The sequence below is a fragment of the Mrakia frigida genome (assembly GCF_051309035.1).
Source record: "Mrakia frigida strain ATCC 22029 unplaced genomic scaffold BDY24scaffold_39, whole genome shotgun sequence".
NCBI lineage: Eukaryota > Fungi > Basidiomycota > Tremellomycetes > Cystofilobasidiales > Mrakiaceae > Mrakia > Mrakia frigida.
In genome coordinates this window covers 151142-165456 of record NW_027481242.1, presented here as the reverse complement: position 1 = coordinate 165456, position 14315 = coordinate 151142, and the positions used below count along the sequence as shown (strand labels likewise).

The following is a 14315-nucleotide window of genomic DNA, read 5'->3' as shown; positions in this document are numbered from 1 at the left end:
CGTACTCGAACCTCTCCAGTGTCAAAAGCCCTAAATCTCCAGTGAGACGCGTCGTCTCCCTCGTCGTTCTCTCCTTACGAGCCACATTGTCTTCAGGCAGGAAAGGTTGGCATTCACTGAAGAGCCAGAGTCCCTAGAGTAGGGCGGTAGTGCATTCTGGTAGCTCGGCAGCAGTCCCTTGAGCGAAAGGTCGAAGCCCGAGGCAAGATTCGCTTGAAGTCCTCGCTGCTGGACGGAAGAAGGAAGAAAACCTCCTGTGTCTCATACAGACACGGCGAGGGAAGAAGGAACATGAAAACAAGGAGAGGGAGCTTGTCGGCGTTCGTGGCAGAGAGAGAGCAAGAAGAGAAGGGAGCGACGTTCGAAAGTTGAGCTCGACTCGTCGAGAGACCCAAGAAGTCTTTCGCCTCCGAGCTTCAGCAGAGGGAACTCAGACTTCCTTCGGCTCTTACCTACATCTCTCTCTCTATACGTCAGTGTCCAACTCGATTCGCTTCTCGCTCGAAGCCTCTCTCCTCGACTTTCCTCCCGAGTCGCGAGCTTTCAGCCCTCCCTCCTCCTCCTCCTCCTCTCTCCTCTTCTCTCCCTCGAAGAACGTTAAAAAAAGGACATGCACCCATCGACCGAAACCGCAATTCTAAACTAAACCCAAGAGTAGATAAACAGGCTAGTAAGGAGCAGCGGCCTGCTGGCAAGCCTTCAGGGCGTCTGGGAGGAGGAAGAAGAGGAAACGAAGAGGGAAGAGTCAGCGAGAGAGAGAGAGAGATGATGCGGAAGATGGGCGGTACGAGAAGGGCGTGGGTTGGTAGAGAGGATGAGAGGAGAGGTGGAGGTAGTGGCGGTGGAGATGGTGGGACGAAGGCGATGGTCCGAAGGGAAGGAGGGAGGTTGAGGGGTCCGAGGGAAGGAGACGACGACTCACCGAGGTAGTAAGAGCAAGAGTTCATGTCGTTGGTAGCGTCGAGGCACTTGGTGAAGTCCTGTAGAGGCGTCAAATCGAAATATGGAGGGTCAGTCTCCACCTCCAACGGTAAACAACAACGAAACCGTGGATCGAAGCTCACCTTGGCCTGAACCGAACACGAAGCTCCGTTCTCCTGAGGAGCGGAAGCAGCAGCGTAGGCAGCAGGAGCGGGAGCCTCAGCAGCGGCAGAGGATCCTCCGAAGAGCCTGTTTCGACCGAGCGAGCGAAACGAAGGAGAGGAGGAGATGGGTTGGGTCGGGGCAAATCGGTCAGTCAAACAGCGAGGGCAGAAGGAAAGCCATCGAAGGGTGAGTGGTGGTAGAGGAAAAGAAGGAAAACGTACATGTTGGAGAGACCGTGTCCGACGGTGGATCCGACAGCTACTCCAGCAGCAGTGGAGGCCATCTACAATGAAAGGAAACGTGCGTCGAAAGAAGAAGGGGAAGGAAGAAATCAGCTCGAGCTCAAACCCTTCCCTCCTTCCCTTCTCCTTCTCCTCCCCCCTCCCCCATCCTCCTCCATCACTCACGTTAGCGAACATTCCTCCTCCAGCAGCAGCGGGAGCAGCCTGAGCGGCAGGAGCGGCACCTCGAGCCTGTTGGGGAGCAGCAGCGGTGGTGTTGGATCGCTGCTGGGGAGCAGGAGAAGATCGAGCGGCAGGTCGAGATCCACGGGAAGAACGCTGTAAGGAGAGAGCGAAAAAGTTAGCGAGAGCTGTGGGAAGGAGGAGAGAGGGGAAGAGGGACGAACAGCCATTTTGAGTGTAAGTTGATGAAGGGTGGGGAGGGGTGAGAAGGAGGGCTGAGAGGGAAGGTGATGGGTGGGGGAGGGCGAATCGCAAAGGGCGGAAACGGGAGAGAAGGCAGCGTTGCCGAGGGATTGCGCGTCGTGAGGTTCCAGCAGTGAAAATTGCGAGTGCTGTAATTTTGAGCCCTACGGACGTAGGATCAAGATGGGAGCTCGAGGAGTCGAAGGTTCTGTTTTTCTGAAGCTCGATTGAGTGTTTTTGGAGCAGGCCGTCGCGACGCTTCGATTCGAGTCGTCGTCGTCGCTTCTTTCCCCCCTTCCTTTGGCTGATCCCAACCCCTCAGTAGAAGAAACATATCTCTGATCAATCCAAATGAATCTAGTTAAAATACAGAACGAGGTATGGTTGGGATCGGAGGAAGAGGGAGCGCGATGGGAGGTGCTGGCCTGACCCGTCGTGATGCCATCCCTCCTCCTCCTCCCGCCCGCTTCATCTCTTCTCGTCCCGTAATCATCAGCTTATGGAGATGGTGGGTTCCATCTTCTCCTCCTTGTGCCTTGTCTTTAAAACGTTCTGACCTTCTCTTCGCCTTCCGCCCCCCCCCTCGTCCTTCTTTCAACCAACAACCGAGTTTGAGCGATTGCGAGAGAAGTCTTCTGCTTGGAACCCATCCTGTGGAACTTCGACTCCGAGGACTGGAAGATTGTAACGGGGTCCTCAGCCGATCAGATCATCAGTGAGTTCAGTTCTCGAAAGAAGAAAGAGAAGGAGAAACGAAGCTGACCTTCGACGCGTCGTTCTCGTCTTGCGTTCTCGTTTTCAGGCGCTCTAAACACGAGATTAATGTGATCGAAGTCGCCCGGTAAGTTTTGAAGCCCCTCTCGATCGTCCCTTTACACTTGGCTGATCGCTTGCTCTCCACGTTCGCTTCAGGCATTATCGCTCTCGAACACGAACTCAGCGAGGGAGCAGTTAATGGTGAGCGTGCTTCGACAACTTTGACGAGAACAGTCAGACTGACGCTCCTTCTCTTCTCCAACCAGTCTTCATGAAGACCTATCCCGTCATCCTCGTTCAGGGCTGGGTCTCAAAGAACGTCCTTCAATCCTCCCCTCCCTCTCCTTCGAACCTCTGATATCTAGATCTCTGGGCTGACCCTATTTCTTCTCTCTCCACTCCATTTTATCCAGCCCTCACACCCAGGCGGACGTTTTCTCCCTCCCCTGCCAGCTCGCTCGACGTCGCGTCGGCAACTCCTCCCACTCCCGTCCTCAACTCAACCGCCTCGACTTCAAAGATCCCTCTTCTTCCCTCCAACCACCAACTCTACCCACTCTTCTTTTCTCTCCCCTGAACCTCAACCTCAACCTCAACCTTCACCACCCTCCCGACCGGTGGGAGAATCGTGGAGAGAAAGTTGGAGATGGCTGAGGGAGGTCTTTCGCTTTTTCTGGTCGATCTCATGGTCTAGATTCTCCATCTCTGTCTGTTCCAGTCACTGGGAGAAGACTCTGCGGAAGCAGCTCTCTTTGAACTCTCGTCTACGTCGCAACGCCCGCTGTCTCCTTCGTTTGCGATTCTTCCTCGCTTCCCTCGCCTTTCGATGCGACCCCCACAGGATTCTGCCGTTCACACTTGATTCGTTTCTCGGCTGGAAAAAAGCAATCGCAATCAAACACAAAGATTCGCTGGTGGAACTTCAGCACTCTAACAACGCGAAAGAGAAAGGAGTGACGCGTCGAAAGTGCGAGCTGTTGAACCTCCGCTTTTTCCCTTGCCTCTTTCAGTCTAGATGTGTGATTTCTGAAGGCTGTCGACGAGCTAGAGAAGCAGTTATTCGTCCTTAGGAGTCTGCCTGGATCCTACCTTGAATTCTTGGTGGGAAAGTTTTCGGAACGCGTCGTCAAAAAGAGCAGAAATGTTACGGTCGACCGGAACTTGGAATCAGCTCAAACAAACGCCACCTCTTTCTCCCTCCGTTCTAATCGATTTTGGAAGCATGCTCAGCCCTCGTCCCTCTTTCTCTTCCTCTCCTTCAACCACGACCTCCGACTCCTAAAAAGCTTACTCGCTCAGCCTACTCATCTCTCTCTTCACGCCTTCTCTTCTCTTCCCTCCCCTCTCTCCACCAACCTTCCAGAATGACCAACTCATCCCTCCCCTCCGTCGGCTCGTCTGCCGTCCTCCCTCCTACCCTCCTCACCGCCTACTCGGACTCGGAAGCCGCTAGGATCAGCGAGGTTGCTGCCTTTGAGAGTGAGTTCTGGCCTTCATCCGCCGAAAGGGAGGGAGGGAGGGTGAAGGGAGAGAAGCGAAGGACAACCGTCGACGAGGACTGACCAGCTTTTCCCTCCGCCTCCTCCTCCTCTCAGCCTACCGAGCGTCCATGCGAGCTCATCACCAGCCCATGTCGATAGCTGCTCAAGGACTCGTCCTCCAGGCCCAATCTAACGCTGAGCAAGTCAAGGTGAGCTCTTCTTCTCTCCTTCTCTTCCCTCCCTCCCTCCCTCCTCGCCCTCCTCGACAACCCTCCTTTCCCTTCGAAACGTCATCACCTCGGGAATTTTTTTCTGGACTTTGCAAAGCCAAAAAGCTCACTCCTTTCCTTCGCTCTTTCTTCTCCAGCTGGACCAACTCACTGCCAACCTCGCTCTTCAGTAAACACGGATGCGCTCCTCCCCTCCTCATCCATTCCAACCTAGCGACTCTTTCTCGGTCTCGTTACATCTTTCTTCTTGAACTCCCTTGTACTACTTTCCTCTCGCCTTGATCTCCTTCGTTGTCTCTCTTCCAACCACCTTGTAGAACGTAGCGTTTCGTTTTGTGGATCCCAGAGCTCTGCTCCGCTTTTGACCTCTCCTCCCTTTCCTCCCCTTCCCTCGTTGGCTCTGCATTTCCTTTCCCTCGAATGTAGTTTTAATGCTAATGCTGTATCATCTAGTGGTTCCTTTAATTCTCCCTCATATGCACTACGTCTTCAAATTCGATCATGAAGTTCGATGAAGCGAACGCGCTCCCTTGACCTCGACGGAGAAAGAAGCATGCCTAGCTCAGACGTCAAGGGAGTTTATGCAGGTATAGCTTCGAGCGTTTCCGTCGATCGACGTGTGGTTCTGGACTTTTAGACGTGTCAGACGTGCCGGAACGAGGCGAAGGCAAGAAGAGCTGCGAAGGAAGAAGACGCGTCGTTGACGCTTTTGAGCGATTCTTCCGTCCCTTTGTCGCGCCTGTCGAAAAAATTAGACCATCATCGTCCGCGACAGCATAAGATTCAGGTTAAGCTAGACTAAAGAAGTCCGATGGATGGGAATAGAGGGAACAAGAGAGAGAGCTGCCAAGCGAAGAACAACAACGTCGCGACTCCCAAAGCAAAACCCCTTGCCAGTCCTCCCCCTCCTGCGAGGCCCAAACACGCCGATCGTCTAGTTGAAGATGAAACATGGGAAGCTGGAGCACCTGCGTCCGAGTCGCCGACCGCGCTGGATGTGGGAGAGGAAACGGAAAGCGTCGCATCAGAGCCGTTGGGGGGGAAGAGGACGGCTTGAGTGGTCGAAACTTCGAAGATTTGAGGATTAAAAGGAGCAGATACAGTCAGCGCTATGGGCAGAATCGGACGAAAGAAGGCAAGAGGCGGTCAAAGAAAACAAGACGCGTCGCGGCTCACTTGATCGAGCGGCCGTCGGGGGAGGAGTCGTGATCCTCGTCGTTGAGGCTGGTACGACTCGAGTAGATGTTGTAGTGGTAGTAGTGAATTCGTCGGTAGGAGTTGTCGTGGTGATCACGCTAAGGAGAAATGAGACGAAAGGTCAAAAGAAATGTCAAAACGTGTCTCGATTTCTTGTTGGAGAAAGAGAGAAATCGAACTCACGTATCAACCTCGCTGGACTCAATTTCAGTATCCTCGGGAATACCAGTGGTTAGAATCTCGGTGGGAGCGAATCTGAAGAGAGGACAAAAGATGGGAGAGGCGAAAAGAACGAGAGTCAACATTGGCACTCTCTCGTTGGACTTGCATGAGAACAGACGAGTGAGGACACGAAGACCTCACGAATCGATAGCAGTTTCAGTCTCTACAGGAACCGAGGCTGTCGCAATCTCAGTGGGAGCGAAGCTGAAAGGGGGGGAAACAAACGGGCGGTTCGTCTCGTCTGGTTCAGCCGCGAAAGGAGGGAAGAAATAAACCAAAACTGCTCACGGATCAATCTCAGTAGTAGAGAGCCCAGTCCCGGTTGGCTCTGGAACTTCAGTCTCGATGATCACAGCAGTTTCGGTAGGGACAATCTCGGTCGTGTCGTCTTGACGCGCCAAAACGACAAGTCCTCGAGCGAGACGGTACTTGTTGTTGCTGAGATCTGCGATGGGAAGATTAATAGCCGGGAGTATGAGATAAGCGGGAATCTTTTCAGCATAACTGCTTACCTTTTTCTGAGCGAGAGAGGAAATGACTAAGGCGTATTGACCCAAGCTGAAGAAGATATGAAATGAAAGAGTGGTGTCTCTCTTCGGCAAAGGAAAGGCGGGTCTCTCGTCATCTGAACCCGGCCGCCCTCCTCCCCACCTTGTTGCCTCCTCTCCTCTCCCTTTCTGTTTCTTTCTTCTTCGAGTCGTAGCAGCCCATATGCATGTCGCCCGTATCATGCTATCTCAAGATGGGAAAGAGCGGAAAGGAGGATGCTTCCCGCTCAAAACTCGCTCTTTTCTTTCCCGACTCTCCTTTATTATTTATATTCCGCTCCTCTTCGCGTCGTTCATCCTTCTTTTCCTTGCCCCTCCCCCCCCCCCCTCACACACGCTCGCATGTGACGTGAGGCATAGTGTAAAAGGTTCTTTCTACATCTTTCCTTGGTCTGTGAGAAGAAGCGCGTGTGCAGTTCGGTTAGCACCGCGACGCGCCTCGCGACGCGTTCCAACCTTGCTCTGTTTGTGTTTTAACTTTCTTCCTATGTGATTGAACAGCCTACAAACTACCGGAAAGAGGAAATTGACTGCTATAGGTCCAAGTAGAGAAGCCGAAGACGCTTCAATCTGATCTTCGCACCTCTGCTGCTCTCTTGACGCGTCCATCCGCAGTGAGACTTCCTTCGATACCGACCCAGCACTATCTTCAACGTTGTTTGTATCAGTCTTGTGGTCCTGAATAGAAGCTCTGCCATGCTTCAACCTCCTGAGAGGGTGCGAGATGCAGATGGCGACCTCCCACAGCAAATTGATCGAAATCTGGGAACGCGTTACTTCGAGTCAGAAGGCAAAATCTCGCCGGCCAGCCCTTCTTCACTAATGGGCACTCGTGCATCGATTGATAGGCTATAAGAAAATATCATATGGGAATATGGGGTCACAAACAGGCAGGGCTACGTTACAATCGCCATTCCCCTTTGCGCCGCTGACTCGAGCGACGCGTTTTTGCGCTTTGAGACAGCTCCAGAGAAAGCCCATCGAGCATCTGCATCCCTCCGCTTCGTCTACGAGGTCCACTCCACTAAATGAAAAATCTCATCAGAACGGTTCATCCTTGGAGGACCTTCATATTCTGAAGAAGACCAAGATGTCCCTCTTAGGAGGTTTGAAGCTCGTTTGCTCAAACGGAGCAGCCTCTTCATGGGTCTTTTCAACCACAATTTTTCGTCTACTTCTCCGAGTTACTCTATGCGAAAGGAGCTAGGAACTTGTCTCAATCCTCTTCTCACCGATCTGAGTCGGGAGAAAAGTCGAGAAAACTGTGTCGGAGACGCGTTTTGGATCTTGTAATCGCTCTAGAAGGTTTTACACAATCTCTCGTCAGTCGAGGTCGACAACACATCTTCGACGTATGTCCAGGAGTAGATGATTACTGCTACGAGATCACTGAGAACTTCATGGGAGGCTTGAGAGGCCTACAAGGAGCTTCAATCTCCCTCTCACCCACGACTCCGCGCGCTCTCGAGGACGGTCGAGCTCACACCCTTCCCTCCAACTCCCATCCTCCTCCTCACCCGCCTTCTTCATCTTTCTCTCTCATTCAATCGTGAAATGGAGGACGCTATCGAAACCTTCGCATACCAGTTCGCAAACAACTTCGAAGACCGTCTCTATAGGGACACAGCGCATCCGCGGTTTGGGAGGAGGTTGAGAGGTATCAATTGGCACCTATCTCGGTTTTCCTTCGGGTTTGCGAGCTTCCGAATAGGTATTGAGGACCGAGGACTAGGAGGCGATTGGGATTGGGTCAATATGTACGTGCTGGCTCATCAGTATGTTCGGTTTTGCTCAAACTGACTCCTACATCTGTCTCTCAGGATCGAGCTCAAACGAGCTCACGGACTCACCTCCTCCGCTGGCTATGCTGCTCTTATTCACACTGGACAACTACAGTGAGTCTCCCTACCCTCTATCGAGCACCTAAAGTCTCCTCTGACCTATCTACGCTTCTTTCACAGGCTTCCCTACTGCTTATGTGGCCAGACTCGTCTCGAGAAGGTGGTCAGGAAAGACCGAGCAGTCAGAGCGGGTCAGCTCGTCATCACTTGCTTGCATGATAACGGTGGAAGATGTGGATACTTTGGTGAGTCTTTATCATCTCCTATGGTCTTTATCGATCTTGAAGACGGTCTTTGGAGAAGCTGAGACTCTCTTCTTGCCTTCCAAAGTCGTTCTGGATGACTTGTTCGCCAATGAGCTCAGCCTCTCCTTCCCTCGCCCTCCTTCCTCTCCCTTCGCCTCTTCGCCTATATCCCACTCATTCCACCCCCCTCAAACTCAACAGACACCTCCTCTACCGTCCCATCCTCTTCGCAGTGATGGTAAACGCGTTCCTTTGATCGACAGGTTCGCTCAACTTGGCCAGAAACGTTCGAGAAACGAGCTCACTCCGTCTTTGGAAAGCGCGGAGGGTAGAGGGTTTTCCAAGCGATGGTGAGTGATGTTCCCTTCTTCAAGGTTCTCTCCTAGGTCGAAGGATACACAGGGCTGTCCTGACATTCTATGCGTTGTGTTGAAGTATGCTTTCGGACGCTCTCTCTTCCGGACCTCCCTCCCTTCACGCTTCCCTCACTTCCTCCTCACCCCCTCCCATCGCCAACTCCTCACCCTCTCGGAGGTCTCCAAACCAGAGTCCTACTCCTCTCAAGCAGCTTGGCTCATGGAGGAAGTTGACGGTCGCACAGAGGCTTGAGCAGGCTCAGGTCCAACGGAGCTGAAAGGACAGGAGGAGAGTCGGGTTGGACTCGCTTGTGGGACCGCTTCGCAGGCTCAGTGTGCCGTCGTTTCTCGATTACGTTTATTCTCAATCCTACCATAGTTGAGTATCATATATTTGCGCGTCCTGGAGTGTTCGCTTCTACCAGAGAGATAGAAGAACGAGAGAATTTGACGCGAAACCGATCCGCGCCTGTCGCGTCAATTTACGAAACTCCTCCTCGTCGTGGTGTCCTTCTGCAACCAAACTGCATCCCTCTCCACCCCCTCTTCTCTCAACATGAACGCAGCAGATGCACCACTCGTCCCACCTGCTCTCGGTCTCCAGTAAGTAACATATTTCTGGGTTTCAACGGGACTCAAAGCGACTCTTTTCAAGTTGAGCTGGAGCTGACCTTTTCTCCTCCCTTGCTTCTTTCGCGCTCCTTCCCCCTCGTTCAGTCCTGCTCCCATCCCTCCTGGAACGAAGGACTGTACGGGATGTAACGGTCTGATGTCTATCAACGATTTCGGTATCTCCCTCGGGGGAAACAGCGTTGGGAAACTCTCAGCCAAGTGCTTTCGACACTCAGAGTGAGCTCGCGATCGACCTCTTTCCTTCGCTCCTTCCTTCCTTTCGCTTACCCACGCTCTCGTTTGATTCCTTTTTTCTTCAGCTCGGCTTGGAACACCCGCTCGAGATCCCAGGCCATCCTATCCTGCAGCGAGCTCATCGCCAAGATGAAGAGTCACCCCGAAAAGACTCCCGAGGGAAGGGCAGAGGTGCTCGAGGCCCTCGTCCGGTTTCCTCCTCGACCTACTCAAGGTCGAGAAGGGGTTGTTTTTGGAACGGAGGCGGAGGAGGAACGAAGCTCAATGCTTGATTGGTTAGGTGCTTCGATGTATGAGGTTTCTTTGAGCCAGGATTATCATTTCACGTCAGTTTGAGCCTCTTTTCTGGCTGAAGGTCGAAGAGACGAAGCTGACCTCGACGCTCCCGTCCTCCTCCTTTGCCCTCTCTCCCCTCGCTTCTACAGCCTTCAAGCTCGAAAACCTGGCCACACGACCGTCGGACGCCCTCTCTCCTACACCTCCACTTACAAATGCACCCAGTCTATGGCTTTCGAGAAGGAGAAGGTCCCCCATCTCGACGTCGACAAGAGGAGAGACTTCAACCGAATGAAACGCTTCGAGTGCGATGGAACCTTCAGCATAACCGCTACACCATCTACTTCCATTGTCAAGATCTCGTACAACCACCAGTGTAACCACGAGCCCTACGAAACCGATGCTATCTCCGATGAGGTCCTGCAGGAGATCGTCAAGTACGCTTCCCTTCGGCCCAGCGCGGTGAGCTCGCTTCGTTTCCTTTCCTTTCCTCCTTTCCGCTCCTGACCCCTCCCGACCTCTCTTCAGATCTACGCTCACCTCCAGTCGAAAGGTCTCACCAACAACCTCTCCCCCGATCAGGTTCGATACGCCTGGCTCAAGCTCTCTCACGGGAAATGGCAGCACGATCAAGACCAGTTCGTCTCCGCCGAGGTTTCGATTCGCCAAACTCAATCCGTCGAGTACATCCCAATCAGCAGTCCAGAGAAACGCTTTCATGGATTCGGGATGGCGATTAGGGATGTCTGTCAGAAGGGAGTGTGGAGAGCGTGCGAGATAGGGATTGATTCAACGTGTGAGCTCGAGTTTCCTTCTTTCCCTCTCCGTCTTTCCTCCCCTTCCTCTCGCCTTTCTCACGCCCGTCTCACGCAATTTTCTGGCCCCAAAGTCGGAACCAACAAGGCCAACTTTGAGACGTTCGCTATGGTCATGGAGGCGGAGGGGAAGGGGGTGATTGTCGGCTGGTTGTTCGTGAAGACGGGAGGCGACGCGCTTCCTCACGACGCGTCGGAGGCGGAGAAGAAGAAGCGGGCGAAGTTTGTAGAGGGTGCGAAGCAGGAGGCTTTGGAGCAGTGGTTCAGGTTCTTTATAGAGCACTACCGGCTAGATCCTCTTTTCGTCCTCACCGATAAAGATCACTCCGAGATCAACGCTTGTCGAGCTTGCTTCCCGAGATCAAAGCACATCCTCTGCCTCTGGCATTGCTTTCGAGCGATGGCCAAGCGACTGCACTCTTCTCGCATCTTAGATAAGAACAGCTACACTTTCCCTCCCTGGAGCTGGATAGATCGGTCGTTCGTTCCATCAAATCATCCCCAAAGCGACAAAAACAACCCGATCCGACCCTCTCCAGTCTCCATCCAACCTCCCTTCATCCCAGGACACCCGAACCAACCTCCACCCCCTCAACCATCCCAAACAAGCACCCAACCATCCTCCTCCTCCTCCCTCCACCAACCATCCTCCTCCTCCTCCCTCCGCCAACCTCCCTTCGCTCCCAACACCTTCACTCCTCCCAACTTCGCACCCCAAGCTCCTCCTGCTCCTCACCATCCTCAACACTCTTATCCTCCCTCCTATCCCCCCTGCACCTTCGACTTCAACCAACACTCGCACCCGCTCCTTTCGACACGAACCGATGCTTCTTCCTCCTCGCAAGCCGCCGAGCAGCACGAGGAGGATTGTAGACTAGCTAGTCTGCTCGGTAGAGGGCATGGGGAGGGTATTGGGAGTTTGATAGATGAGCTAGGCGAGGTTGAGGATTGGTATGGCGAGGGAGAGGAGGAAACGTGGAAGCTGAGGGCTGTCGAAGGAGAGGAGGTTGCTGAGAGGAGCGTTGAGGAGGAGGAGGCGAGGGACTTGGAGGTTATGAGAGCGGGGTTGGAGGCTTGGGCGTTGGTGGAGAGACAGGAGGGAGGTGGAGTAGTTCAGGGGGTGCGTAGGGATGGTAACGGCGGTGGAAGGGAAGAGGAAGGGAGAGGTGCGGGTGGGAGCGTTGAAGTCGGCGGTGGTGCTGGTGGTGGTGGAGGAGGAGCGGGCGATGGTGGTGGTGATGGGGAGGCTGGACCTGGTGGGAACGAGAAGAAAAGGAAGGGAGGACGAGGAGAGGAGTCAGCGAGGCGAACGAGGATCAAGGAGGCGGAACGTCAACGCTCTCGAGGAACCAATCTCTTCTCTGGAGCTCGAGGAATCCACGACATCCCCATCCTTCGACTCTTCCTCACCCACTTCTGCCAGCACCCGTCCCTCCCCGATCGACTCAACAAGCTCCGAGATGCAGAGTCGATCTACGAGCTCGCATGTCGGGAGACGTACAACTACTGCGTCGCCAACGGACTCGCCGACGTCTGGGGATACCTCTGGAAGGAGTGGTACTCACCGGAGAAGTGGGAGCTCTGGGCGAGAGCATCGAGTCCCTGGATCTCGAGGATGAGAACAACGATGATGGTCGAGGCCGTCTGGAAGAACCTCAAGTACAACGTCCTCCCTGGATTCAAACGACCTCGAATCGACCACCTCGTCTACATCCTCATCACCATCACCGTTCCGGCCGAGCGAGCGAAGTTGGAGATCTCCTTCTATACGGAGGAAACGTGGCCGCGTCGGAAGAGGCCGAAGGTGAAGAACTGGGTGAAGGGATTGAAGAAGGAGTGGAAGAGTTTGGCGAAGGTCAGGATCAACCATCGGTACTCGACGGATTTCCTCAACTTCCGCTGCCCCTGCGGAGCTCAGATGACGAACGCTTGGCTCCTCTGCAAGCATCTCGTCCAAGGCTTCGAAGAGCCTGAGGGTAAATGCTGGCTTTGGATAGAGAGACGACGTACCTTCCCCTTCTACCGATCCAACGACCTCTTCCTCCGCAATCAACCTTCAGGGATCCACCAGCCCTTCCCTCCGCTCGATCCAGAGTTCAAGTCCATCGAGAACGGCGACGACCACGTAACGAATCGATCCACGAACGGAGGACCAGCTCTTGGAGGAGGAGGAGGAAGGAGAGGAGAGGGAGGGGAGGAGGGAAGGAGAGGCGAAGGGATTGGGTTTGGTGGTGAAGGAGGAGTAGGAGGTGGTGAGGTTGGAGACGAAGGTGGCGAGGAGGTGGATAGGGAGGAGAGGGTTGAGGGAGGGAGGGTAGTCGAGACTGAAGGATTGGGAGTAGGAGGGAACAAGGTCAGCATCTGGCCGTCGTCTCATTCCCGATACGAGAAGCTGAATCCTTCGGTTCCATCTTCCTTCTCCTCGATCCCTCCCAACGCAGATGAACCACGCCATGCTGCTCAAAGACGCCAAAAATCTCGTCGCCATCCTGGAAGAGCAAGGTCGAGGCGAGCTCGACACCGCCGACAAGTTCGCAGCCAACTTCGCTGCTCTCGCAGGAGCTTCCTTCTTCAAACAGCTACACGCCAACGTCGCAGCTCGGGACTCACGATTCTGGCGACCGACCAACGGGAAGGCAGGGCAACCGACTGCGTGGCAGCAGTTCGACTGAGGGACGAGGGAGCGAGGAACGAGGGAGCGAGGGACGACGGTTGGAAGGTTGACGAAGGTACTTTATAGATGTGAACGAACGGAAAAGCAAAGGTCAGTACAAAGCTAGACATGAGGTGCGGGAGTGTAGGCGAAAGATCGAGTAGAGGGGAGGAACGAAGAGAAGGGCAAACTTACGAGGTTGAGAGATGAAGACAGCTCAAGTGTCGGAGGTGACGAGTGCTGAACAATGAGGTAAGGTCGTTTGTAGGTCTGGTGTATCGAAGGGAGTGGGTCGGGTCCAGCTGCAGAAGAGGAAGGGACGGAATCGGCTGAAGAACGAGGAAGGAGAGGGAGAAGGAAAAAAAAAAAGTCGAAGGAAGGAGGAGGTCAGCGTTCACACTTCAAGAAACGATCCCATGGGGTAGAGAAACATGACTAACAAGGTAGGAGCGACAATAGGTGGATGCAAGCACCAGCTGCGATATGACGAATCCGCGAGGATGTTCTTTGCGAGTGGTAGAGACGAGATGAAGCGAGTTGTACGCTTCGAGGGAAGGAGACGGAGGTTGAAGGGTGAATTCGAACCACTGGGGAGAGAACGAAGAGGAAAAGAGAGTCAGACTGATCGCAAGCAACGTAAGGGGCTCAGAGGCTGATGGCGAGCCAGAAAAAAGGCAAAAAGAAGCAAAGGGAGAGGGAAGAGAGGGAGGGAAGACGAACCAGGGAAAAGCGAACAACAGCGCGAGTCCTCGACCGATGGATCCTTCCATCCATCCGTCCAGACTACGGGAGTCGGTTCTCAAGAGAGGGTAGTCGAGAGAGCATGTCCGTTTGTAGGTCTGGATGCCATGGTAGTAGGAAAGGACGAGGTTGACGGGTAGGAGAGGGAAGACAAGGAGGAAAGGAGGAGGGGAAGGGAGGGAAGGAGGTCAGCCTTCGTTGGAGAGCGATTTACTCGGATAGAAGTATAGATACGAACTTAAAACAAGCGAGAAAAGGTGGATGCTCCCTCTGAGTATAGATGAGCCAGTTTTGGGACGAAGAGGTAGAGTAGGGGTAAAAGGGACATGGAGGGGAGGGAAGGAAGGGTGGTGT

General features: G+C 53.8%; 8 protein-coding genes across 8 annotated transcripts; 5 read left to right on the top strand and 3 right to left on the bottom strand.

The window, feature by feature from the left end:
* Positions 1–667: 667 nt before the first annotated feature.
* On the bottom strand, positions 668–1720 carry MIX17 (Mix17p; the record flags this gene model as incomplete). Its single annotated transcript, XM_076638186.1, has 6 exons — positions 668–708; positions 923–980; positions 1065–1170; positions 1308–1369; positions 1494–1646; positions 1715–1720. 6 exons carry the CDS (start codon positions 1718–1720, stop codon positions 668–670), a joined length of 426 nt encoding a protein of 141 aa, XP_076493002.1.
* A 512-nt stretch (positions 1721–2232) lies between these two features.
* On the top strand, positions 2233–2847 carry BDY24DRAFT_418545 (uncharacterized protein; the record flags this gene model as incomplete). Its single annotated transcript, XM_076643865.1, has 4 exons — positions 2233–2241; positions 2406–2448; positions 2646–2690; positions 2756–2847. 4 exons carry the CDS (start codon positions 2233–2235, stop codon positions 2845–2847), a joined length of 189 nt encoding a protein of 62 aa, XP_076493001.1.
* A 911-nt stretch (positions 2848–3758) lies between these two features.
* On the top strand, positions 3759–4829 carry BDY24DRAFT_444573 (uncharacterized protein). Its single transcript, XM_076644859.1, has 3 exons — positions 3759–3968; positions 4085–4179; positions 4338–4829. The coding sequence occupies exons 1-3, from the start codon at positions 3854–3856 to the stop codon at positions 4371–4373; spliced, it is 246 nt and encodes an 81-aa protein (XP_076493000.1). The 5' UTR covers positions 3759–3853; the 3' UTR covers positions 4374–4829.
* A 169-nt stretch (positions 4830–4998) lies between these two features.
* BDY24DRAFT_418543 (uncharacterized protein) lies at positions 4999–6525 on the bottom strand (the record flags this gene model as incomplete). Its single annotated transcript, XM_076643864.1, has 7 exons — positions 4999–5043; positions 5152–5267; positions 5377–5495; positions 5581–5652; positions 5761–5823; positions 5908–6064; positions 6504–6525. 7 exons carry the CDS (start codon positions 6523–6525, stop codon positions 4999–5001), a joined length of 594 nt encoding a protein of 197 aa, XP_076492999.1.
* Positions 6526–7630: 1105 nt separating this feature from the next.
* On the top strand, positions 7631–9232 carry BDY24DRAFT_402000 (uncharacterized protein). Its single transcript, XM_076642149.1, has 5 exons — positions 7631–7924; positions 7988–8062; positions 8129–8253; positions 8339–8603; positions 8689–9232. The coding sequence occupies exons 1-5, from the start codon at positions 7722–7724 to the stop codon at positions 8885–8887; spliced, it is 867 nt and encodes a 288-aa protein (XP_076492998.1). The 5' UTR covers positions 7631–7721; the 3' UTR covers positions 8888–9232.
* A 664-nt stretch (positions 9233–9896) lies between these two features.
* Positions 9897–10370, top strand: BDY24DRAFT_197211 (uncharacterized protein). Its single transcript, XM_076636441.1, has one exon. It carries the CDS (start codon positions 9981–9983, stop codon positions 10257–10259), a length of 279 nt encoding a protein of 92 aa, XP_076492997.1. The 5' UTR covers positions 9897–9980; the 3' UTR covers positions 10260–10370.
* An 870-nt stretch (positions 10371–11240) lies between these two features.
* On the top strand, positions 11241–13438 carry BDY24DRAFT_401995 (uncharacterized protein). The gene is made up of 2 exons (XM_076642148.1): positions 11241–12920; positions 13009–13438. The coding sequence occupies exons 1-2, from the start codon at positions 11622–11624 to the stop codon at positions 13237–13239; spliced, it is 1530 nt and encodes a 509-aa protein (XP_076492996.1). The 5' UTR covers positions 11241–11621; the 3' UTR covers positions 13240–13438.
* On the bottom strand, positions 13412–14095 carry BDY24DRAFT_197241 (uncharacterized protein). Its single transcript, XM_076636442.1, has one exon. The coding sequence runs from the start codon at positions 13988–13990 to the stop codon at positions 13622–13624; it is 369 nt and encodes a 122-aa protein (XP_076492995.1). The 5' UTR covers positions 13991–14095; the 3' UTR covers positions 13412–13621.
* Positions 14096–14315: the final 220 nt, after the last annotated feature.